Source organism: Loxodonta africana, chromosome 3, assembly GCF_030014295.1.
Source record: "Loxodonta africana isolate mLoxAfr1 chromosome 3, mLoxAfr1.hap2, whole genome shotgun sequence".
NCBI lineage: Eukaryota > Metazoa > Chordata > Mammalia > Proboscidea > Elephantidae > Loxodonta > Loxodonta africana.
Window position 1 is genome coordinate 88,424,944 of NC_087344.1, and position 27,169 is coordinate 88,452,112.

At 36.5% G+C, this 27,169-nt stretch overlaps 1 protein-coding gene across 3 annotated transcripts in view; it reads right to left on the minus strand.

Annotated features, from left to right (window-relative positions):
* Nucleotides 1-27,169, minus strand: part of FAF1 (Fas associated factor 1) — a 620,612-nt gene that overhangs the window by 269,320 nt on the left and 324,123 nt on the right. For all 3 annotated transcript variants that reach the window (XR_010321387.1, XR_010321388.1, XM_010591294.3), the window contains exon 8: nucleotides 24,221-24,307. Coding sequence is in view for 1 of the 3 variants with exons in the window: in XM_010591294.3 (XP_010589596.1) it covers nucleotides 24,221-24,307 (87 nt within the window). In the remaining 2 variants the exon portion in view is untranslated. The remainder of the gene's footprint in view (nucleotides 1-24,220; nucleotides 24,308-27,169) is intronic.

Here is a 27,169-nt window from a genome sequence, read left to right on the forward strand (position 1 = left end):
CGACTTGATGATCTTGGGTTCACCAGCTTCTATGGCTTCGTGACTTGGGAGAGGCCTCTATCCTGATCCATGGACTTGGGACATTCCAACTTCTGCAATAACGTGAGCTGTTTCCTTGATATAAATCTCTCTCTATATGTATTTATATGCTTTATTGGTTTTGCTTCTCTAGAGAACCCGGCCTAAGACAGGGCACTAATACAGTTGTCATTCAGGAGCTGTATATTATTTGAAATTTACCTATTTTTAGTTAATCCATTTTATTTGCTGAAGAATTATGTATTAGAACCGTATAAAATCAGAATCTCACAGTTGGGAGGAAACTTGGGGATAGAGAGGATGGTAGAGAGAAAGGGGGAGAATATTCCAATATTTATTCTGGTATCTACTATGTGTCAGGCCCTTTAAATGCATATTGCCCCCAACTCCCTGGTTAATAAAATCAAACCAAACAGTTGCCATTGAGTCAATTCAGATCCATGGCAACCCCACATGTGTGAGAGTGGAACACTGTGCTCCATAAGGTTTTTAACAGCTGATTTTTAGGAAGAAGACAGCCATGCTTTTCTTCCAAGGCACAACTGGGTGTACTTAAACCCCCAATCTTGCAGTTAGTAGCCAAGTGTATTACCATTTGCACCTTGTATTAACAAGGGCTCTATGAGATAGGTCCCTAGGAAGCACAAATGGTTTGCTCTCAGCTACTAACCAAAAGGTTGGCAGTTTGGATTCACCCAGTGGCACCATGGAAGAAAAGCCTGACAATCTGCTACCATGAGATTACAGTTGGAAAAAAACCCTATGAAGAGCAGTTCAAATCTGAAGCACATGGAGTCACTATGAGTTGGAATTGAGTCCACAACAATGTGTTTCATTTGTTTTTGTTTTTTCTGTATGAGGTAGGTATTATTAACCCCATTTAAAGACAAGGAAACAGAAGTCCTGAGTGAGTATTTGCTGCTGGTGGGGTTGAAATTTAACTCTAATTCAAGTTGATCTGACTCCAAAGTCTATATCCTTCCACCCATATGAAAGAAAGTTTTATTTAGCCTGGCAGTTCATATTCGTTCTCTCGCTTAATCCCAAACTGTTGTTATTCCCATATGACAAGTGAGGGAACACAGACACAGAAATCAGTCAATATGTCTAAAACTACTTCAAGATTTTTCCATTGCATAGTCATATATGTATTTTCTAATAAAACCCATTTGTCTGCTAAGGAAACCAAAGTCTAGAGGACTTATATGACTTCCCAAGGTCAAACGGTCAGTTGCAGAAGGGAGACTATGAACTGGGACTCTTGATATCAATGTATTATACTCTTTTTCTATACTCTACCATTCAAGATACTTAAACACACATTTCACCACCTCTTAATCTAAAAAACAAAACCCACTGCTGTCAAGTCGAGTCTGACTCATAGAGACCCTCTAGGACAGAGAACTGCCCCATAGGGTTTCTAAGGCTGAAATCTTTACGGAAGCAGACTGCCACATCTTTCTCCCACGGAGTGACTGGTGCGTTCCAACCACTGAACTTTCGGTTGGCAGCTGAGTGCTTTAACCACTGCTCCACTTGGGCTCCTAACTCAATCTAAGAGCCTCCTAAATGATATCATATGAACTCTTCCCCAGCTAAAAAGACATTCAAATCTACCTGACAGAATCAAAATGTTATCCAAATTGGACCTTCTCCAATTTCCTAACACTAAAGCCCTACTCAGTAAGTCCTAGAGAAAAGAACCACCATGTTTATAGGCAGTCTTGGGTGAAGTCTGCTAGGGAAGGAGGATTATAAAGGCATTCTCTTGTTTTGTCAACTCAAGAGGCATTCACCAGCGTTGGTTCTTTGGGGCTTAAGAACCACAGACATGGGCAGCTAAGGGCAAGTGGCGGTGACCTACTAGAGTGGGATGTCTTCGGGGGTACTGTGAGAAGGGGAATCTGACTCCCCTGGGGAATCTTTCATAGTATAACTGGGCACACCTGAGAGTAGTGGTGATCACAATCGGGCACAACTGGAAGGCAGCCTGGAGTTTCTTCTAGACTGTAACCCCCTGCCCCAATCCTCCTTTAGGACCCTGGCTCTATCCCTATTCATCCTGGGCTTGGTAACTCCATATCATACCCTACTCTCTGCTCCTTGGGGCTCCTTGATACCATCTTCTCCTATACCACGGGTCTGCTTTCACCAGCTCCCAAGTTTACTGAGCCTTATCTTTACTGAGCTTCGACTTCTCAGGGCCTCAGTGTAGATGTACCAAACTTGAACCAGTAGTTTAGCGTGGTTAAAGAAGGAAAGAACACTTGAGGACTCATTCTAGATTATATTCATTTAACTGTTGTCTTTGGGGTTAATGTTCCACGTTCACTATAACCCATTGACCTCCTTCCGTCGAGTTGATTCCAACTCACAGCGACCCTATAGGACAGAGTAGAACTGCCCCCTAGGGTTTCCAGGGAGCGCCGGGTAGATTCAAACTGCTGACCTTTTGGTGTGCAGCTATAGCACTTAACCACTATGCCACCAGGGTTTCCACTTTCAGTATAGTTTAGGAACATTCAGAAATTTTTGCTCAGATTTAAACTTTTAAAAATTCCTCACAGATCAAAGCACACACACATTGTGCTGGTACAGCCAACCAGAAAGGCTATGTAGTTCTATGGGAGACATGCTGGTAGACAAGTCAGAAGACTGAAGTTCAAGTTCAGGCTCTACAACTTTCTAGCTGTGTGACCTTGTCAAAGTCAGTTACCCCTCTGAATCTTGGCTTTCTTATTTGTAAAAGAAAAACAGTAACTCTTAGGCTTGACCAGAAAGATTATGAAAGAAAAATGAGTTAGTCTAGGTAAAAGGACTTTAAAACTGAAAAAGAGGTAAATGATTTTTTTTTTTTAACATTTACTGTTGTTGTTAGGTGCCGTTGAGTCGGTTCTGATTCATAGCAACCCTATGTACAGCAGAATGAAACACTGCCCGGTCTTGCATCATCCTCATCCAATACGCTAAATAACATCAGCATTACTGTATCTTTAGCTTTTCATATCCATTCACCTTGTTTGCCTCATATGACCACAAAGGAAAAGTAGGTGTGTAATAAAAACATCGGACTGTTAAGCTGATCTTTATGAGACAATAAGAGCCCTGACCAGTCAAGGACAAATGCATCTTTAATTCTCCCCTCTACATAGCACCACGATCCTGAGGCTGACCTCAGTCTTAACAACAATAATAGAAAAAAGCCACTATTACAACATGAACTTAATTCCACACAACTTTTTACACTTTACAATCTAACCATTCCTCATTTATTCTAATCACTCTTCTCTAATTACTAGTCAACAAACATTAAGTACTTGCTATGTGCCCAAGGCTAGAGAGATAAAAAGAATAGTGACCATGCCTTTGAGATCTCACAGGTAGTAAAAGTAGTGAAGTGTACTTCCACACAAGAAGTGTACTTCCACACAAGAAGTGTACTTGGATACAAGAAGTGTAAATAAGAAAAAAGTATTTTAGTGTGGTTAAAGAGCAGATGGAGTACAAAATGGTAAAGGATATGGATAGAAGGGAGATATAGGTCATATGGCGAAGGGTCATATGTGCCCCATTAATGAGCTTATACATTACCTTGCAGGCAATGGGAAACGAGATATTTAAAGCAAAGGAATAATATGATCCAAATGCACTTAAGAAGAATAACTCATATTGCAGTATGGAGGCTGAACTGGGGCAAGCAAGAAACAAAGACCCAAAACAGGGCAACCAGGAGAAAATGATGATAGCCTGTACTGGCAGAAACGCAAGGGAGACAGATTAATGAGCCAAAAGAACAACAGAAGCCACAGTAATTCTTGCTATCATTTTCAATATCAGAGTGAAATTAAAGACTTATAATCTTCAGTAGCAAGAACTTACCTGCTTAGGTATAAAGATACCAATTCCTTGCACTGCCTTAGTGTACTTTAAGATGTGTTTCTACATATATTGTTTTTACCTTACAACAATGTTGGGTAGTTGTAAGAATGGCAAACTGAGGGCTCAGGGAGGTTTATTCATTCAACAAATATTTATTCAATATGTACTATCTGAAGGCATTAGATACACAAACGTGAACAAAAACAGACATAGCATCTGCCCTCATGGAGCTTACAGTTTAGTGTGGGAAATGATCACTTAAAAAATCTACAATCAAAACTGTGGTACATGCAATGAAAGAAAGGCTTCCATGAAGAAATGGTTGAACTGGAGAGTTGGGCAGAGGATGACTGTTCCAAGCAGAAAAAATAGCATTTGCAAAGGCTGAGTGATGGGTGGGGGCATGGCATATTATAAAAGCTGACAGGAGACCATGTAGCTGGAGAACAGAAAACGAGGAGTAGAATAAAATGACGCTGAAGAAGTAAGCAGGATTCCGAATATGCAGGGCCTGGGGGGTTGGTCATGCTAAGGAGTTTGGTTTTCATTTGGGAAGCTACTAAAGGGTTAAGCAGGGAGACTACTTGAGCAGATATGCATCTTTTAAAAAAAGAATCATTCTGATACAACATGGAGAATGGATTGAAAGGAAGTGAGAGTGGATACGGAAGCCCAGTTTGGAGGCTTTTGCTATAGTACAGACTCAAGAAGCTGGTGGCTTATATTAGGGTGGTGGCAGTGGAAGTGGACAGAAACGAATAAATGAGAGATATATATGGGTTAAATTGACAGAAATTGATGATAATTTGGATTAGGTTGGCAAGAGGGAGAGAGGTATCAAGAATAACTCCTTTAAACCTTGAACCAAAATTATTCCATGAGGTCATCTTTTAGCTAAATAACAGACTGGCTCATAAAATAAACAGTGTCATCTTTAAGTCCGGTGTTCCTTTAAAAAATCATCTGCATGAGATTCAAAAGCAAATACAAGAAGACAAGTGAGTACGGAAACTAGATTACTGGAAATGGAACAACCAGAATGGAAATAATGAGAAAAGTGACACACTATGAAAAATGTAACCAATGTCACTGAAAAAATTGTGTAGAAATTGCTAAATGGGAACCTAATTTGCTGTGTAAACTTTCACCCAAAAAAAGAAAAAGAAACAGTAAAATATTTTAATTAAAAAAAAAAAAAAATCCTACCTGGCTATGAAACTGGATGGATGATGATGCCATTGACTAAACTAGGGAACTTCACAAGGGGGCCAGGTGTGCCAGGGAAAAACATGAATTCAGTTTTGGATATGTTAAATTCAAGGCCCTTTGGGACCTCTAAATGGAGGTGATAAGAAAGCTCTTTTGGAGGTGACGGGAGAACTGGGCTAGAAATAAATATTTGTTAGTCATCATCATATGGGTGATAATTTAAGCTATAAGTATAATGAGAATGCCTAGGGAGAATATATAGAGTGAAATAAAATGAATCCATGAGACTAAGCCCTATGGAATTCCAATATTTAGTGACTGAATAGAAGAAGGACAAGCTTGCAAAAAGAGATAGAAAAGGAAGAAGCACCAGAGAGGTGGGGGAGAAACCAGGAGAGTGTGGTGTCCTGGAAATCAAGGGAAGAACACTTCAGGAAGGAGAAATAATTGCTGCTGAGAAGTATCTGTATCAGCCCTGTAGTGGAAACTACCTAAACGCCCATCATATCAACAGGACACTAGACAAATAATGTGGAATATCCACACAATGGAATACTATAAAGCAAAGAATAAATGAACTATAACTACATGTAAGAATATGGATCAATCTAACAAACATTAAGGTTGAACAAAAAAAATGGGAGGGAGGAAGGGGAGAAGGGAGGGAGAAAATAGACAAATAGTATATAGTATGTGATTTCATTTATATAATATTTTAAAACAGGCAAAACTAATCTATAGTCTTATCCCTTGAATGAAGGAAGCTTCTGGCATGCTGGTAATGTTCTGTTTCTTAATACGGATGCTGGTTACAGAGGGGTATTTACTTCATGAGAATTCATCGAGCTGTACATTTCTGATTTATGCGCTTTTCTAAATGAACGTATTCAATAGTTTTTTTTTTTTTTTAATGCTGCTGAGAAGTGGAAACCCTGGTGGCGTAGTGGTTAAGACCTACAGCTGCTAACCAAAAGGTCGGTAGTTCAAATCCGCCAGGTGCTCCTTGGAAACTCTGTGGGTCAGTTCTACTCTGTCCTATAGGGTCGCCATGAGTCGGAATCGACTTGACGGCACTGGGTCTGGTTTGGGTTTTGCTGAGAAGTACAATGAAAATTGAAAAGGCCTACTTGAGTCAGAATCGACTCGACGGCACTGGGTTTGGGTTTTGGACTTGATTTAGCAACATGCCAATCACTAGCACCTGAAGAACAGTCATTCTAGTGGAGAAACGGTTGCAGGACAGAGTGGTATCAGCTGAGGAATTAATGAAATGGAGATCGCAACTACGTGTGAATCTTCACTTCAATAATAATCATAGAGATAAACAGAAATAGTTGAATTTCACCTAAACATTTTTTTTTTAGCCTAAGGTTCAAGTCACAAAAGCATTCCATATTTAGCTGTAATGTATATTTTCCTTACAAAGAAACTAAAATTCAATTTTTGAAAAGTTATTTAGTGCTCACTGCAAAGCATGTGATGTAATACTGCAAAGCATGTGATGTAATACTGCAAAAGGCAAATTTTCATCGTATCATTTTTGACTTTATAATCATCTAAAAATATATAGATATCATAGGCAAGAACTATGTGAAAAATTTTGAGCTTCAAAACTCAAGGGCTAAGTTGCCATGTAGGTTAAATGAACCAATTCCCTGAATATAATAACCATTTTCTGACCCAGAGTCTCTCCATATTTTAGTAGCAAGCAAAACTGACATTTATCACTTCTAAAATGTTGTGGAAATAATATGGTCTTAAGATCTTTTCAGAAGATGACAAAATTTTGAAAGATATCCTAAATATATAACCACAGCACTGGAAAGACTATCATATAATAACTCTTATAAACCTCTCCACTCTTTTTTAGTTTATCAGTGAAGATGATTAAGTTAATTATGTGAGTAAGGAATGCAACGAACATTACAGGATAACACAGTGTTAATAAAGGTCTACTATACATCATTTGGAAATGTCTTATTTATTTGTCCCTAGTCTGAAGGTTACCCTTTTTTGTATGAATTACAAATATTTGAATTTTATGAGAGTTTAGTTTACATCTGTTCTATATGAGACTAAAGATTAGAAACAAGTAGCACAACCAGATACCCAGCTTTTCAAGTGCACACCTAATTCAAAATAACTGATTAGATTTTTTTTTAGGCCAAGTTGCTCTTCTGAGCTCTCATTCATGTGCTATCCATATGCTTGCTCATCTTCAGAAATTAGAAACACATATTCTTTTTTCATCTCTTCAGATTCTGAGGTTACTTTTCTATTTAGCTCATTCTACTTGCTTCCTGTTTAACTGTAGACTACATTTGCATGGTTCAATTTGGGTTACTGTTCCTCTTCTTGGCGATGGTGGTTTCCAGGCCTCAAGGTCTCTCATACTCATCCTTTTGGTTACTGGAGTCTCCTCCTCGCAGAATTAAGACTATTCACTCTCCTAGCTTCAAGAATCTAGGGGAAAAACAAGGCTTCTTATGACCTCTACGTACTTTCCAGATAAGATTCTATTCTTTCCAGTTATTTCTTCAAGTGCCCCCAACCTCCAGCACACCACAGGTGTTTCGTTCCCAATATGAACACTTTATATAAGTTACTACTTATAAAACATCCATTTTTTAAATACCCCAGTGCTGAAGGAAACCCCGGTGGCGTAGTGGTTAAGAGCTATGACTACTAACCAAAAGGTCGGCAGTTCGAATCCACCAGGTGCTCCTTGGAAACTCTATGGGGCAGTTCTACTCTGTCCTATAGGGTCACTATGAGGCAGAACAGACTCGATGGCAACGGGTTGGGTTTTTTCTTTTTTGGTTTCCAATGCTGAAAATCGTGGAAAGAAATAATAAACCTGACTAAGAAAGAGTCCGAATAAAGCTATGGGTCTCTAAACAACAAAATGCTCAAGCAACAGTTTCTAATGAGAAAATGATATACAGAAATGAAAGATAACTTCTGAACTTGAACTGAGATGGAACAGCTAGTGTGGTTCACCAGCAATTTAGAAGTCACACACATTTACTAATTAAGCCAGCGCTATGCCTAACCATACTGTCACTAAATAGCTTAAAGTATCTGAATTTACTTGTTACACATGGTTGGGGAACACGTATTGGTTCTTTAAAGTTTTATTTGTAGTACCAGTCCTGTATTTTCTAACCTGTCATAATTAATTCAGTCCCCTTGCACTTTGAAATCCCCACAATAATAAGAACTTTATCAGACTGGTGTTGGTATGAAGTGGCACAGCAAACCAAAATCCCACTGGGAGCAGTCCACAGACTTCTCTTCTAAGCAGCAAAAAGCTGTTATCATTTTCTGAATTACAGGAACTATAAAAGGACACTCTACTCAAGCTGCCGCTGAATGTCACCTGAAAAGCAATCACAAAAGGGCTCTGTCTTGGCTTATCGCTGAGCTCTGTCACTACGGCAACCAGCAGGGAATAAGTATCTGTGGGTCTATGAATTTCAGAATCCCATAAAAGCCAGGGCTAAAAAGGCATGTGCAGCCTCTCAGAGATTGACTGCATTAATACATTAGCAAATACTGTGAAACACTGGATAAATGTCAGCAATTATGGAAAAAGCGTCTAATAACGATATTCCTTGCCTGTCAAACCCCCGTGAGGTTTGATATGTAACTGCCACTCAAAGCTGTCTGTAATTTTATCTCTTTTATACATCTGAATCCACAGCATTCAAATTTGTACTTTGAAAGTAATAAACTGTAAAGCAGTTCATTCCATGTTGATCACAACTGTCAACAAACATACAATAAAAGAATAAAAAGACTTTCATTGGCTGTGGGAAAAATTAGTACCAACAATCTCTTGAGGATGTTTATTAAAAAAAAAAAAACACTCTACATATTCTACAAGTAGAATATTAAACAATGTCATGATGGGGGGGCAGCAATTGATTTGACTGCTCACCATACATGAATGTGCATTTTAAGCTTTCCCTTTAGGTTAGAAAATTTATAAGAATTTAGTCAATTAGGCACAGTTGTAAGCATCCCTTTTTTTGCACATCAAAAAATGTCATGGAATCTTTTTAGCTCCCCAAAACAGGCTGTAATGCTATCGTTACAATCTTTCTCAAATACAGAATTAAAGGCAATTGATTATATCTAAAACCCAAGCATATAAAAGCACAACTTAACAAGCTGGGACACTACTCTTCATGGTTCATACTTCTATTGTTCAAGAAAATGACCTATTAAGAAATCTTATCACATATGTTACAGCTGTTCAAATGCAATAGACAGCATGTTAACCTGCAAACACAAATGCCAGAGATTAAGTGGTGCACATACGTATTATAAACAACCTCCCGCTTCTCAGTTATAGAATAGCGTCACGTAAAGGCTTCCAACAAGTCCTTTCTCAGTAGGAAAAAAGCCTGGTTTCTTAAGAAAGGGCAGGGGTCCCTCTGAAGAAAACAGTGATACGTATTGGAGTACTGAGTTACAGTGGTTATTCATTACAATTTAGAGCCAATCACTTAACCTTCTAGTGCCACATTTAATATTAATACAAGAAACATTCACTGCGTGTTTATTTTGTGCCAGAGTCTAAGGTAGGAACTTGAGGCATAAAGGTGAATAAGACCTGCTTCCTGGCCTCAAAGAGTTTGTTATCTATTGAGGGAAGTGGTAGGTAAACGAGTTAAGTTATGCCAGGTACTCCTCTTATAGCTAGTTAGAAGGAAAGGGTGGTTGGTTTGAAGTAATCCTGAAGAAAATTTAGGATAACAGTAAGTAACTTTATTCCACTGTATGTTATTCCTATAAAAAATCATTTACTACTTGGCTAATAACCATTTACTACTTGGCTCACATGAGATCATACATATAAAATATGGTTTGTAAACTATAAATCACTTTATAAATGTCTCTTAATATACTTATCTAGCACAATGTTAAGTAACTGTGGCTACATAGAGTACTAATGCTCATCCCCTGTCAAACTGATTATACAGCTACTATTCAAGAACATACACACATACAAACCAGATTGAAGTGGTGAAAATGTGAAATTCACTTATACTCGAAGACTTATCATTGCCAACCCAACAGAGGAGAATAAAAGCAAATATTTGTTTCTATGCTTCTGCCTTTTGTTGAGTAATTTTAAAACTTTAAACTCAGTGTGGTTATATTAATGAACACAGAAAATTCAGCCTAATTTATGTACCTTTCCTCTACAACTTGAAATTCAAAGAATGGGAATCATTTTCAGTGCAATGTTCTACTCCACAGTAACTGATAGATGGATTAAAACAAAACCTATCCACAATCTAATGGGCAAGAAAGACACAAAGGAAGATAATAGTAATATGATGTTGAAATTTATACAGACAGATATGCAAAGTTATTAATATTGGAGTGCAAAGGAGATATGTCACCTAACCCAGCCCGGAGCACTGAGGAAGGACCAAAACCCAAAGCAAGATATATGAAACAAAACTTGAAATAAAAAAACATGAAGGTAATACAAATACACTGCAATATTTCGTTAAGAACAATGACTCTTTTGTAAGGTTAAATTTTCCTATAATGCATAAGATAGGCTTGGATGTTATCTTTTCAAACCTTGCTTCAGGCATTGTTCAGCAAATACTCAGAGGGTGAATCAAAACCAATAAATTTTACATTTGGTAATTTCATTTAGAAACCAACTGGGAAAGAAAAGAACCTTCAGGGAAACTGCAATGCACTGGGAAGCTGCATCACTATCAATTTGAATTATAAGATTATTGAATACAGCTTTGGACAGAGCTAATATTTTCAAGCTTTATTTCTTTAACTATGAGAGGATCTATCTGAACACAACTGTTCCCCACTTACCATTATCTAATATGCTATCAAAAAACCAAACCAGCTGTCATTGAGTCAACTCTCACAGTGACCCTATATATTTTACTTGTTCACCACGGTTACTATCTGGTACCTCTCACCATCTCTTCTGCCACCAATGTAAGTTCCATGATAGCAGGGATTTTTAACTATTTTATTCACTGCTGTATTGCCAGTCAGGCACCCTAGCATGCATCAGTTCATTTCTTTGGCTATTGTAAGTAAAACTTCTACTAATATTCAAATATAAGTCTTTGTGATGACATGTATTTTCATTCCTCTTGGAAAAATAACTAGGAGTTGGGATTGTGTAGTAAGTATATGTTTAATTTTTTAAGAATCTACTCAACTCTTTTTAAATGGGGCTGTACCATTTTGCCTTCCTACCTTGCTGATTGATTTTTTTCATGAATCCATTAAATTTTATCAAAATTATTAAGCCTGTCATATATATTTTCTTTTTAATTTTGTTAATGAAGTTTATTGCATTGGTTGATAGGATATTCCAATGTTGCACCATCCTTGTATTCCTGGGATAAATCTCACTGGATCATGATGCAGTATCCCTTTTCCTTTTCCTTTTGTCTTTGCTCTTTCCTCTTCTCTTAATAACAGCTTTATTGAGATATACCATTATCACCTACCATAAAATTCACTCTTCAGAGTTTATGATTTATGTATTATCCTTTTTATATGTTGCAGGATTCAATTTGGTAAAATTTGTAAAGAATTTTTTGCATGTACTCCATGGGTGATATTATATGTAGTCTTCTTATAATGTCTCTGGTCAGTTCTGATATCAGGATAATAGCAGCCTCATAAAATGAGTTGGGAAAGAATCTGCATAGGATTGGTATTGGTGTTTCCTTAAATGTTTGGTAGAGTTTTCCAGTGAAACAATCTGGTTCTGGATTTTCTGTTGTAGGAATATTTTTAATTACAACTTCAGTATCTTTAGTGATATAAAGGGGATATTCTGTTTGTCTATTTCCTCTTGGATCAATTGGGTAATTTTGTCTTTCAAGGAATTTGTCCATTTCATCCAAGTTGTTGAATTTATATTATATTTTTTCCTAATATAAGCATCTGTCATGGATCTGTCAGTTTGTTGTACCCTGGGGTTTGTGTGTTGCTGTGATGCTGGTTGCTATGTCACTGGTAATTAAATACTAGAAGTATCACCCATGCCGGGCAGGTTTCACCTGAGCTTCCAGACGAAGACTAGGAAGAAGGATGCAACAGTCTACTTTTGAAAAGAATTAGCCAGTGAAAATCTTATGAATAGCAGCAGAAATTGGATTACATCTCAACATAAAGAAAACAAAAATCCTCACAACTGGACCAATAAGCAACAACATGATTAATGAAGAAAAGATTGAGGTTGTCAAAGATTTCATTTCACTTGGATCCACAATTAATAGTCATGGAAGCAGCAGTCAAGAAATCAAAAGATGCAATGCATTGGGCAAATCTGTTGCAAAAGACCTCTTTAAAGTGTTGAAAAGCAAAAATGTCACCTTGAGGACTAAGGTACCGTGACTCAAGCCTCGGTGTTTTCAATTGCCTCGTATGCATGTGAAAGCTGGACAATGAATAAGCAAGACTGAAGAAGAATTGACTCCTTTGAGTTGTGGTGTTGGTGAAGAATATTGAATATACCATGGACTGCCAAAAGAACAAACAAATCTGTCTTGTAAGAAGTACAACCAGAATGCTCCTCAGAAGCAACAATGGCAAGACTATGTCTCATATACTTTGGACGCGTTATCAGGAGGGATCAGTCCCTGGAAAAATAGAGAGTCAGTGAAAAAGAGGAAGACCCTCCAAGAGATGGATTGACACAGTGGCTGTAAAAATGGGCTCAAGCATAGCAATACTTGGGAAGATGGCACAGGACTGGGCAGTGTTTTGTTCTGTTGTACATGGGGTAGCTATGAGTCAGAACCAACTCGACAGCACCTAACAACAAGCATTTAAAGTTACAAATTCTCCTCTAAGCATCGTTTTAGTTGAATCTCATAAATTCTGATATGCCGTGTTTTCATTTTTACTCATAATTAAAATATTTCCCCACTATTTGGGTGATTTCTTCTTTGACTCAAAGACTTTTTTTTTTTTTAAAGGAGTGTGTCGCTTATTCCAAATATTTGGGGATTTTTCCACATAAAATTCTGTCATCAGTACCTAATTTTCCCTTGTTTTGTCAGTGAGCATGCTCTTCATGATTATAATCCTCGAAAATTTACTATTGAGGCTTTATTGTCCATGTTAGATCTATCTTGGTGAATGTACTGTGCATACTTGAAAAGAGTGTATATTCTGCTATTGTTGGGTGGTGTGTCCTATAAATTTCAATTAGGTCAAGTTGGTTAATAATGTTCAAATTTTCTATATTCTCATCTATGTTTCTATAAACTACTGAGACAGGAGTGTAAAATCTCTGTAATTGTGGATTTGTCTATTTTTATTCCTGTCAGTTTTTGTTTCATGTATTTTGAAACCATTATTAAGTGCGTACACATTTAGGATTTTTATGTCTTCTTGATGAATGGACCTTTTAATCATTACGAAATGTCTCTCATTAATCTTTGTATTATTCCTTGTTCTGTACCTTATGTGATGTTTATAGAGTCATTACAAGCTTTCTTATGTTTAATGTTTGTATGGTAAATATTTTTCCACTCTTTTATGTTAAATCTAATTGTGTCTTTATATATAAAGTACATTTCTTGTAAGCAGCATAGAGTTGAGTCTTACTTTTTAAAATTCTATTTGATAATCTCTACCTTACGTGAAGACCACTTGTATTTAGTATAATTATCTACGTGGTTCTCTTTAAACCTAACATCTTGCTATTTGTTTCATATTTTCTATTTACTTTGTTCCCTTTTTCTTGCCCTCTCTTAGATTTTTTTTTTTTTTTTTTTAAGTATTCCATTTGATCTCTTCTAACGGCTCATTGGAAAACCTGGTGGCATAGTGGTTAAGTGCCATGGCTATGAACCAAAGGGTCGGCAGTTTGAATCCGCCAGGTGCTCCTTGGAAACTCTATGGGGTAGTTCTACTCTGTCCTATAGGGTCGCTATGAGTGAACTGACTTGATGGCAATGGGTTTTTTTTGGTTTAATGGCTCATTAGTTATACTTTTTTTTTTTTAGTGGTTGCTCTAGTGTTTACAGTATGCATCTTTAATATCACAAAGACCACCTTCAATTAATATTATACCACTTCATGTATAATGCAGGAATCCTGTAACAGTACACATCCAGTCTGTCTTTTGTGCTACTGTTGTCATACACTTTACTTCTACATATGCTCAAAACTCCATATTGCACTGTTATTTTTTCTTTAAAATTATATTTTACAAAAATTAAAAACAAATTTTTTTTTTTAAGTTTCACTCACATATTTACCATTACTGCCATACTACATTCTTCTGTGTAGAACCAAGTTTACATCTGGTATCATTTTGCTTTTGCTTGAAGAACTTTCTTTAATACTTCTCATAGTGCAGGTTTACTGGCACCAAATTCAGTTATCATTTGTGTGAAAAAAATATTTTATCTTCATTTTGGAAAGGCTATTTTCACTGGATATAGAATTCTACGCTGTCATTTATTTTTTTTTCTTTCAGCACTTAAAAAATGTCATTCCATTGTCTTCTGACTTGCATTGTTTCTGAAGATTCTTAAGTATGTTCCACTGCATAATGTGTATTTTTTTTTCACTGTGGGCTTTGAAATTTTCCTCTTTGCTTTAAAATTTTTCTCTTTATAACTGGTTTTCAGCAATTTGATAATGACATGCCTTAGTGTAGGACTCTTTGTGTTTACACTACTTGGGGTTGATTGAGCTTCTTGAATCTATGGTTTTCATCAAATATGAAAAACTTCAGCCATTATATTTTCAGTATTTTTTTTTATTCTTGATTTCCTTCTCCCCATCTTCCATCTTCCTCTGGGACTCCAATTACACATATGGTAGACAGTTTGAGTTTGTCCTATAGGTCACTGGCATTTTGTTTCAATTTTATTCTTGTCTTTTCCTTTCTGTGCTTCAGTTTGGGTAGTTTCTATTGCTATGTCTTCAAGTTCACTGATCGTTTCATTGGCAGTCCCAAATTTGCTGTTGGGCTCCCTAGGCAGTGCAAACTGTTAACATGCTCAGCGGCTAACAAATAGGTTAGAGCTTCAAGTCTACCCAGAGGCACCTCAGAAGAAAGGCCTGGCAATCTACTGCCAAGAAATCAGCCATAGAAAACCTTACGGAGTACAGTTCTACTCTAATACATACAGGGTTGCCATGAGTCAAGAGTCAACACGATGGCAGCTGGTTTGTTTTAATTTGCTGCTAATCCTATCCAGTGAAATTCTGACTTCAGTATTGTATTGTTTATCTCTAGAAGTGATACTTGGTTCTATCTTATATATTCTATTTCTTTCCTCGTTATGTTCATGTTTACCTTTAAGCCCTTGGGCATATTCATAGTATTTATAATAGCTGTTTCATTATCTGAGTCACTTCTATGTCTTTCTTTTGACTGATTTCTCTCCTGGTTATAGGTCAAATTTTTCTGCATTTGCTGTGTTTCCAACATGTGTAGTACTTTTTGATTGGATGCTAGACTGTGTTCTTAGAGCTTGCTCCTTTTGAGGTTTGTTTTTAAGCTTTTTTATGGGGAGTCCTACAGTAGCCTTCATTCTAGAACTAGTTTATCCACTCCAGTAAGTTGTGACTCTCCTAGAATCGCTCCTGAATGCCCCATGTATTCACTGAGGTGTCTCTACTATGGTTGGTGGCAATGTGAACTACCCTCAGATCTTTGTGAAATCTGGGAATTCTCTGGCTTACAGCTCCCAGTTAAATTGTTCTTTTGCAAGATGATGTCCTTTGCCCAGCCTCCTAAAACTTCACCCCGTGCATGTACAGACTGGGATTCAGCTGAAGATTCAGGGAACTCCAAGCAGTTCCTGGAGCTTTATCTCTGCTAGTATTCGGCCTATCAAACTGTAGCTGCCTTGGTCCTCCAGAACTATAGTCTCTATCTCCTCAACTCAGTGAAACTGCCAGGTGCTGTTTTGGTTTCCCTGTCCCTGCTCTGGTACCCACAGACTGCCCCCAGGCAGAATGTAAAACCATTGTAGGGCTCACTTCATTTTACCCTCCTTTTAAGGATCACAGTCCTGTGCTACCGGTTACCTAATATCTGAAAACAATTGCTTCATATATTTTATCCAGTCTTCTAGTTGTCTACAGGGGGAGGGAAAGTTCCAAAGCATTTATCCCTTCCTGGGCAGAAACAGGAGTCCACAGCTTTGGAATTTTAATAAACTAAAACCAAGATACACAGCCTTAGATCTTAGTGCTTCTGAGTTTCCAACTGGGGGTTGTCTGGCTTCCAGGTGTTCTCCCTCATATTTAATAAGTAAATATGTCCCATGGGTTCTTCAACCGCCCTCTCAAACTTCTAACTCTCTCTGTTCAGGGTTCCAGTTATTTCACAACTTTTCTTTTAAACTCAAACTTTCGCCTACAGCTTTTAAAGCTGTTCTTTCCGTCTGTTTGGTCTTTGACTATGTTATTTGTAAAAGACTATATGTTGACAAGGTCAATGAACTCTCTGAAGCTACTGAGGCTCACCACCACCAGAAGCAACATTATCTATGACCTTGCCAAATAAAGAAAATGACAGTGAAAACGTCCAAAGATTGCCTGAATCTGACCGCCTAAGACAGCCGAACAAAATAATTTAAATAGCATAAGATGACCCTGAAGCTATTTAAAAAATCCTTCTGATTCTGCATGTGTATGTGATATAAAGGTGCTTACTCAAGGGAAAGAGGAGCCCTGGTGGCCCACTGGTTAAATACAAGGCTGCTAACCAAAAGGTCGAAGACTGAAATGCATCAGCTGCTCCATGGGTCTGCTCCCATAAAGATTACAGCCTTGGAAACCCTATGGCACAGGTCTACTCTGTCTTATAGGGTCGCTGAGTCAGAATCAACTGAAAGGCAATGGGTTTTTTGTCTGCATGTTTGTTTGTTTACTCGAGGGAAAAGGAGTTAATGTTTGTTGAATGCCTACTAAATGCCAGGCATTACACCAGAGGTTGGTAAACTTTTTCTGTAAAGGACCAGATGGTAAATATTTTAGGCTTTGTGGGCCATATATCCTGTGTTGCAACTACACAATCCTGCTGTTACAGTGTGAAAGCAGTCATATGCAGTATATAAACAAATGGGCATGAATGTGTTCCAATAAAACATTATTTACAAAAACAGATAGTGAATAGGATCTGGGCTAACAGCTGTAATTGCCAACCCCTGCATTATAGTATATGCTTTACATATTTTTTTTTTTAGGTAAAACCACATGAAATGTGATATTCAACCATTTCTGTCCTTAAAAAATGGCAATTTCATATCATTCAACCTAATACACTAATCTATTCAATCTTCACAAAAGACTTTGAGGGCGTTAATATTGCCCACATTTTGCAGATGAAGAAACTGAAACTCATACATTAAGGTTGGTTTGCTTATTATCTCTCTTTCTCTCACACATACACACATGTGTAGAAGTCAGTTCAGTGTAGCTCCCCCATCTTTTAAGTAGCTCCCCCATCTCCTAAATGTTATTCTACTTTTCATTAAAGAAATATTTAGGTTTTGATAATTTAATTTTTATTAGAAAGAAAATATCCTGTTTCTCAAAAAGTTTGTCAAGTTGCCGTAATCATACAAATTCATCCTTGAAATGTTATTTTCATAGTTGTCAACTTAGTGGAGTTCTGAACCATCCAAATTGAGTGAATGTGTAAAAAACGCTATATTTGATTCTGCATAGTATACAAAGATGAGGAAGAGTTTCTACTCCTAATGTTCAGAATTTATAAAATGGAGGAGCACAAGTATAAAAACAAAAAGGTATTTCTTTCTTTGGGAAGTCATTTTTTTACCATCCCCACCTGTCAGCAAAATTGGTTGCTCCCTCTTTTATGATCCCTTTGCATTTATATAAGCTTCAATTGTCATTGTTTGTTTATATATCTGTTTCCCACTATACTCTGCAGTCCCTTAGAAGCAGTACCTTATCTTTGCAACTTTAAGGGCCAACACAGTTATTGGCCTGTAAGAGTTTTCCACAAATGTCAAGTGAATGAATAAAGAAATGGATGAAAAACTAATAGCCAGAAGTTAACCTATGTTAGACATTCTTCTAGTATTGACTATTTCAATCTTTACAATAAACCTAGTAGTAACTATTCTTGTAACTACTGACTCTTTTAATCTTCACAACAACTCTATGAATAAGTAGCCTCGTTCTATAGTTAAAGAGATTGAGACCCAGAGAGGTTAATTAGGTTGTCTGTGGTTACTCAGACAGTAAGTTATAGAGCAAGGGAGGAGAAATGAAGGGAAGAGTAAAAGAAGGAAGGAATAAAATAAGGAAAATGTAAAGAATTTAAATAGAAGAATAGAAATACAAACTAATTTGTAAGAGGCTGGAGAAGATGGATGGGAAGAGAGAAACCTTAAAGAAAGGTCTTGAAGGCACCGCATGGGGAGAACACTCAGAGTATTAACAAACAGCAAGATGGCTATTTTGTGAAAGCTGAGGAACAAATGGTGTAAAAGTCAATTATTCATTAAACAGATATTTATTACACATATACTCTGTACCAGTATGGGAAAATAAACCTAGAAGGGAAGTTTGAGACACACACACAAAAAATGAAGTGCCTTGAATGCCAGCATAAAAATACGGACATAAATAACCATGTTTTGGGTTGTCATTGAAGATAAGTAAGCAAAGCTGAACGTAACCATGTCGCACTTTAGAAATATTACCCTTGCATCAGTGGATGAGATGCCTATAGCCAAGGGGAAGAACAATGGAGGTATATGAGTTTAGTTGGTAACCAGTTGTATGTGGTAAGTAGTGTGACAGTCTGTATTCAGACAGCAGCTCCTGTAAAATGGAGGGTCCATTCTCAAAAGGAAGTCTATAACTTGACCCTGCTAAACCCAAGGAATCAGGGAGAAGTTACAGAAGAAAATCATACCCCATGAGAAGGATCAAAGCAGGTGACACTCCCTCATTAATAAATTTTAATAGAAAAAGGAGGCAGGGATTTTTATTTTGTTGTATTTTATTTTATAGAAAGGTCATTGTATAATTGTTTATAACTGATCTCACATTTTCAATATGAAAATATTTAATAAGTAGTAACTTTCTGACTTCTAACACATGCAAAAAGCCCTCTGATTCTAAAATGACTAATTTACCAAACTGTGAGTTAACATTCCTTAGCCAATGATAGAATCATGGAAGACCCTTAATAATCACAAAAAAGCAAAAAAAAAAAAAAAAAAAAGGTACACAACAAAAATGTACTAAAACTGAAGGATTTTTATTACTTGCATAAAACCTAGAATTTAAAAAATTACATATATTCAATATCCTGCATTATAAAAAGTGTCTAAATATAATTCGCAGTGTTAAAATTATTTCTACTCTCTGGAAGCCAAAAGCACTCTTGTTAAAGTGTAAAATGAGATTTCTCCTACTTGCAGCTCCTTGTTCTCACAGCTGAACTGTCTACAGCATGAAAACATTCCCCTACTGGTGAACCTTTAGATACCTATTTCTCTGGTGAAAGAGTGAAAAAGGAACTGAAAGAGTTATTGGCAATTCATACAGTATCCCATAACCCATTAGAGTACAACTACAAGCAAAGAAAATATTTTAATTCTGAAGGGAGACAGGGCAACGATCTTTTAAATGAGTGTTAACTTCGCTGAGTAGCTTGAAAATGTCAGAAGACTGAAGTCTATCAGGTTCATAAGAGACTCAAGATTATACAGGAATCTAATTATAAGAAGTCTATTTCTGTGTCCTGTTTGCTAAGGCAAAGGTTAACGAGAACGGCACTGAAGAAAAGATCACCTTGTTATTATAAAATATTTCTCATGCAGTTATCAAAACATAATGAAAAATATTTCAATCTCGTTCCTCATTAACTTAAAAAAAATCTTTATTGCAATATAATTTACATACCATAAAATCCACTCATTTAAGTGTACAATTTAAAGATGTTTAGAAAATTTATAATTATGCAACCATTACCACAATCTAATTTTAGAACATTTCATTTCCATCACCCCAAATCCATTAACTTCCTGATAAAAGATATTTCCATAAATTCATGGAAGCCACTGGTATCTAAAGCTACTGTATATTCAAAGCATAAATTCCTGCGATGGAGAAGGAAAAGTGTAAACTAACCCCACTTTTAATGACCTTTGTAAGGAATCCTCTACTCTGGCACTAGGAAGAAAATGTTCAGGTGCTTTCTCTGGAAGTTAAACCATTCTACGAGCTAAGTCATGGCACACTGTCTTGGAAAGAAATTAATTATATTTTTGTTGGTAACACATTTCAGGCTGTTTACACAGCTGACATTTCTCAGCTGTACTCAATTCATACCCTAAGCTGTGAAGACTATCTTGTTCTGTAGCAGATGCCTCCACTTGAGTGATTTCAGTAAGTATAAAAACACTACCGCCTGCAACAATGTAGAATACAAGCACCAACTTTATGAGTTTTATATAATCCTAAATGAAAGAAAGGTTTTATGACATTTATTGACTAGGATCTCCTTAGAAGACTACAGTTATAAGCCATTTTTGCCAGAGCTCAAACGCTGAACTAGTGCATGGTGTGGCACCAGTTTACAGCAGCCTAGCCCTAAACATCTTTGTTGTATCAAATCAGGCAGCTCAAGGCAACATCCTGCAAATGTGGCAACATTTGCTCTGGGGAGGTGTGGACAGGCACCACTTCACAGGTTCTGGGACAAGGTGCAAATATGAATAATGAGGCAAAAAGAATCAAGCCTCTTAATGGGGATTCCCTCGTGTTTGCTGTTTCTTAGATATGGCACCACGTAGCAGTACAGTCTTCGTATTGTGAGTTCTCCCTGCTTTCCCTATTTTACTATAGTAAGGAGACTGCATTACAACTCTTTGGAAAAAATTAATTAAATGCCATAAAAATCTTTAAAACATGAACTTCATAAAAGACTACATCAACTGATTTCAATGATTTGGCATCGTGAAAGGCTCTATGCTATACTGAAAAAAAAATCTCACTAAATTTGCCTTATCACTCTTGGAGTTTGTACTTGATAAGCCTGTTTCAGTCTGGTTTCTTAGAAATATGGGGTCTGAGAACAACTGGCTTTTCCAGCCCTGTGAGGCCCAACATTTTGGACTCTATTACCTATGTCCTTATTCTTAAACCAGACAATGATTTTTGCTTTAATTTTTTTATTATGGAAATTTAAAACATATATAAAAGTTGAGAGAACAATATAATAAACTCAATACACCCATCACCCAGATCCACCAATGATCAACTGATAGCCCATCTGGATTTATCTATATTCCCACTATCCCACAGGTTATTTTGAAGCAAATCCTAGATTCCATTTAATTAAACCAGCCAATTCTTGCCTGTGCTCCTTTTTAGAGTTATCTTAATGTTAATTATAACGTTGTTGTTGTTAGGTGCTGTCGGGTGGGTTCTGATATATAGCAATCCTATGTACAACAGGAGGAAACACTGCCCAGTCCCACGCCATCCTCACAAGGGTTACGTTTGAGCTCATTGCTGTAGTCACCGTGTCAATCCATCTTGTTGAGAGTCTTCCTCTTTTTCCCTGACCCTCTAGTTTACCAAGCACGATGCCCTTCTCCAGGGACTGGTTCCTACCGATAACATGTCCAAGGATGTAAGATGAGTCGTGACATCCTTGCTTCTAAGGAGCATTCTGGCTGTACTTCTTCTAAGGCAGACTTGTTTGTTCTTCTGGTTGTCCATAGGATATTCAATATTCTTCACCAACACCATAATTCAAAAGCATCAATTCTTCTTTGGTCTTCCTTATTCATAGTCCAGCTTTCACATGTGTATAAGGCAGATGAACATATCATGGCTTAAGTAAGGCATACCTTAGTCCTCAAAGCGATGTCTTTGCTTTTTAACACTTTAAGGAAATCTTTTGCAGCAGATTTGCTCAATGCAATGTGTCGTTTGATTTCTTCACTGCTGCTTCCATGGGTGTTCATTATGGATCCAAGTAAAACGAAATCCTTTACAACGTCAGTCTTTTCTCCGTTTATCATGAAGTTGCTTACTGGTCCAGTTGTGAGGATATCTGTTTTATGCGGACGTGTAATATACACTGAAGCCTGTAGTCTTTGATCTTCATCAGTAAGTACTTCAAGTTCCAAGTACTGTATCTGTATTAGTGTGAATCCTCATAATAATGCTGTAAATTAATGAGGTAATTGGGGCTCAGAGAATTTAAGTGACATGGTCAGATCTTAATTATTTTCTTCTATTTAATATTATTATTTCTTGTAGCAGATTCTTAGACAATGCTGGGAACTTCTAGTTTCTTCATGTCTCCTAAGGTAGAGTATCATTTATAAATGCTACCCTTATTTTTATAAAAATAAATGTAGCACATTTTCTATCAAATTCCTCACTCTAACAGGAAAAAAAACAAAAACAAAAACATCCAACCACATCCCTACTCCTTAAAGCCAAAACGAAACCCACTGCTGTAAAGTCAATTCCGACTCATAGTGATACTATAGGACAGAGTAGAACTGCACCAGAGTTTCCAAGGCTGTAAATCTTTAGAAGCCAACTGCTGTATCTTTTTCCCGTAGGGCGGCTAATGGGTTCAAACTGCCGACCTTTCACTTAGCAGCTGAGCACTTAACCACTGCACCACCAAGGCTCCTTCCCTATTCCTTAGTCATAGACAATTGGTCAATAATTCTAAAAATATAATGGCACAATGGTTAAGTGCTCAGTTGCTAACCAAAAGGTTGGCAGTTTGAACTTACCCAGCGTCTCTACAGGAAAAAGATCTGGTGATCTGCTCCCATGAAGATTACAGTCTAGAAAAACCTATGGGGCAGTTCTACTCTGTCACATGGGGTCTCTACGAGTCCAAATAGATCCAATAGCACCTAACAACAACTATAATAATATAGATGCTAAAATCAGTTGTTTAGAAATAAATGTAAATGCCTACACACAAATGAGCTTTTTCTGGAAGAGTTCATTTAAAACATTTTGCCATTTTCTGATTATTTTTAAAGTTTCATAATCCAAAAAGTATTTTTCCAAAGGCATAGTCTTTAGATTGTGGAGTAAGCAGGCTACTACATGATTGAATTATTTAATTTTTTTTTCTTTCTTCCACAAAGAATTCCTTTATATTAAAATGTACGGTGGTGGTGCTAGGAGGGGAGAAGTAGTTATTATCTAGACAGAAACAGAATATATACTAGAAAATACAAAAGGCTAATTCAATTCTTAGCCATAATCATTATTTGAGTATTTGTTGTTACAAGATACTTGCAAAGCCCCAATTTTTGTTCCTATTTATTTAAAAAATTAGATTTAGCCTCAGGATTCTTGAAACATTCTCATTTTCTATTTAAAAAAAAAAAGGGGGGGGGTCTATCTGGTCAGAACAACCAGGATTATGGATAAAAGTGGCCAAAACTTAATTTTAGTACGTCACTTTAGATGATAAAATTTACTCTCTTGGAAAAGAGAAATGATTAGAAACAGGGCAGAGATAGAAAAGACTTCAAAATTTACAGTGGGAAAATCATTATAAATCAATATAATAAAAGGTAAAAATGACAGCCTAACTCTTTTTTTCCCCGTTTTTTATGGTAGTTAAAATTGTAGGTATATTTAAGAATAAAGTATTATTAATATTATCTGTAAAACTTATCTTTTTTAAAGCGTCATTCTACTATGGGAAAAGTAAGTTTAAAATAAAATGATTAGGTTCACTCTAACGTATTTAAAATATAGAGACAAAATTTTTTTGTTTTGAAAATTTCATTAGTCCTGCCTGAAAAATATTCTTCTCAATAAGGAAGAATTTAGGGAGGTCAAATCAAGCAGCATCAAGTTCCTGCCACTGATACAGTAACATTACTGACAGAATGCTGGTATGTTTGGCATTAGGATATCTGTTTTGCAAGTCAATCAAATTATTCGTCTTATTTTCACATCATTTGATTTATAAAATTCTTCCAATGGTACATTCAAAGCATTTGATTCTGCTTATTATCACAGCCTAAGTAGCAAGAGAGGAGGATATAAAACTGAGAACTTAACTGTCACTTACTGAGTCATCTGTGGCAGAAGTTGGCCAGCCCTCCCATAATTGATGGCGAACAGGGATACTTGTAAGGTCATACACATTCCTCTTTACCTGTATAAGAAAGAGACAGCACAATTAAAATAAGAGTTCCACACGATTTATGTGACAATTTACGCGACACACACTGGTTTTTCCTGTTTTCTTCTAGAGTCAAAATAAGAATTTGAATCTAGGAAAACGCAAGTCAGAAAAAAAAAAAAAAAAAGTAAACCAAATTTAAAAGCAGATGCTCAAGAAGGATAGATGAGATAATAGTTCAAGAAACATTCCTCATTCTTTCCCACCCCCCATTTTTTAAACCCCGTGGGTAGCCTCAAGTTTCTTTTCAGTCAAGAATCTTCAGGCACAACACTTCACCTAGGACAGACTACGATGGTAAATTTTTATAATTTATTTAATTTTTAAATGGCTTAAAATGTGCAATGATTCAAAGATAAACATATAGTTCTAGTTCCTGTGTGGGGCAGAAACGGGTGGTGGCTGCAGGTGTGTGAAGAGGAAAAACCTAAGTTTTCTTTATATTTTGACTTAAGTTTCAAATATAGAAAAACTTACTAATGAAACAGCACAGGCCGTTTCTTTGAAATGAGCCTAAATTAAAAACTGTCACAATGGAATATTTACTAAAATCAGAGGCATTCGTTAACATCTATTAACACTGTTTAGGCTGCTCCTGAGGGGGGGGAAAATACAGTAATGATACTTTTAATTTTAAATGCTTTTAAAGATGAAAAATTATTTTTCCCAGCATGCATCATTGTACCTTTACTTTAAAAGGAGAAAAGGAAGTGATTTTTTTAGAGTAAGGTTGTAGAAGTTGAACTCTATATAATCCAGTACTTAAGAAGTAACTTGCCTTGCTTCAGCTTCTTTTCTAAATAGGTTGTATAAATTCTGTTTCATTCTTTATTTACAAATATAATAAATTAAATCACACTAATAGGGAGATCATCCATCTTACCTCTTCAAGTTAGTTCTGGCATTATTACCCTACTGTAACCAATGAAGCTGGCATTGAAATGTTGCACATAGTATATCCTATAATAGGATTTCATTATGAAAAACAAACAGCATCCATTTATGTTTTAAAAATGCAGACTAAAGTATCATGTCCAATTACAGCATCTTGTATCACATTACTCTTTATTATACATAAACACATCTGTTACCCTCCCAGTGAAAGAGAGATATATGTTCACTAGAGAAGGGAAAAAAAGAAAACATGGAACTCAATCTAATCTTATCTCTAATGTACACCTGTGGAAAAAGATTTGGTAAAGGAGAACTGAGGAGCTTGGGGCATGGCTTGATCCTCATCCAATTAAAACAAACAGCTTTTCTTCAGAGGTTCTTAGCAATGACCAGTCTATCACATAGTCAGTCACATCAACTTTGGATAATCCTCATTAGTCATCATTAACCCAACAAGTTAACCAAACACAACTGGGTTTACCTCTTACCACGTCCACTAGTTGAGAGTACTTCGTCATGCTTAAACATTAGTGCTGCTAAGGAGAAGGGTGTTCTACAAACCCCAAACTTTAGATTAATAAAAGGAGAGGCAAAGAACAGAAGAGGCAAATATGAGGAGGCTTTAGGCTTTAAGGTAAAAAAAACTCCTTTCTTAGGGTTATTTTTTAATTATGTTATCTAGATACACCAAGCTTCATCAGCTATTTTTTTGAAAAAGCAGGACAAATATTTACATCGTTGGAAAAGTGGCAAGGCTACCCCAGCACTAGAGAGTATACACAAATACTCTTGAGTATATAAACAAATAACTTTGGAGTGGAATTCTTTAAATTCCACCTTAATTCCAAAATACAACAACATGGTATTATGAAATAAACAGTATTTTTCTTCTTTCATTAACTCATCTGTAACTACACTGAATTGAATAACATTCCTCTGCTATTCTAAGCCTGAAAAGCATGTTCTGGCTATGGTGTTATGTTGGTATAAAGCACAACGCCAGACTGATGTGCTGAACAAAAGTGATCAAAGTTAGAGTAATGTTAGCCATTGCACAAGTATTTGGTTTCATTGTTCTCCCTAGAATGACATCTGTTAAGCAACTTGTCATAGAATAAACTGGTTGATGCAGACAGAACTTGGCTGAGAGGGTACCATGTAAAGCATATTAGGCTAATGTTTGATTGTTCCAATGCAAAGACTAAATTCAGTTAGTATTCTGAGATTAAACCAAAAGAATCTTGCATTAAACCACAATTGCTAAACAACAATTCAAGCAAAAACCAATTGGTTTTTCAAAATTAATTCCATGCTTATCAGGCAGCTTTTACCATTATATGAAAGAAACACAAGTGATAAGATAGCAAAAGTTCAAAATGAATGGTGGTATTTTCTAATGGAGACATAACAACTCCATTACCTTTACTCGTGGGTATGTTTAATTAAAATTTTAAGTCTCAATCCTATAGGGAAGGAGAAAAAATTCAAAATGCACGCAAAGTAAAAATTTAGTACACTTGGACACCTGAATGAAAAAATACAGCTATTTATAAAATGATGTAGATGAATTTATAGTCTTTATGAATCAGATGAAGGACAGTTTCTTTTCTCAGAGAGGGAAGAAGGAGGAAGGAGTAAAGAAAGAAGACGAGAAGAGAAAGAGAGAGAGATTGAGACTGATTTATTTTTGATCGATTTGAGAGCACTTGATCTCAGAGGCAGAGAACACACAGGCTGGGTTACTATGGTTGGCATGCCCAGCTGCCATTATTGTGCTGCTTCTGATGGAGTTTCATCTTTAGAGACTGGTGTTAAATTCCAGTTAAGGACAAGTGGTACTTCACAGGGTAACATTTCCTAAGGGCCTTTTTGTCTTACACATTTTCTTTGATCAGCATTGGCTCAAGATCATGCTGAACCTTCATAATCTTTTCAATCCTT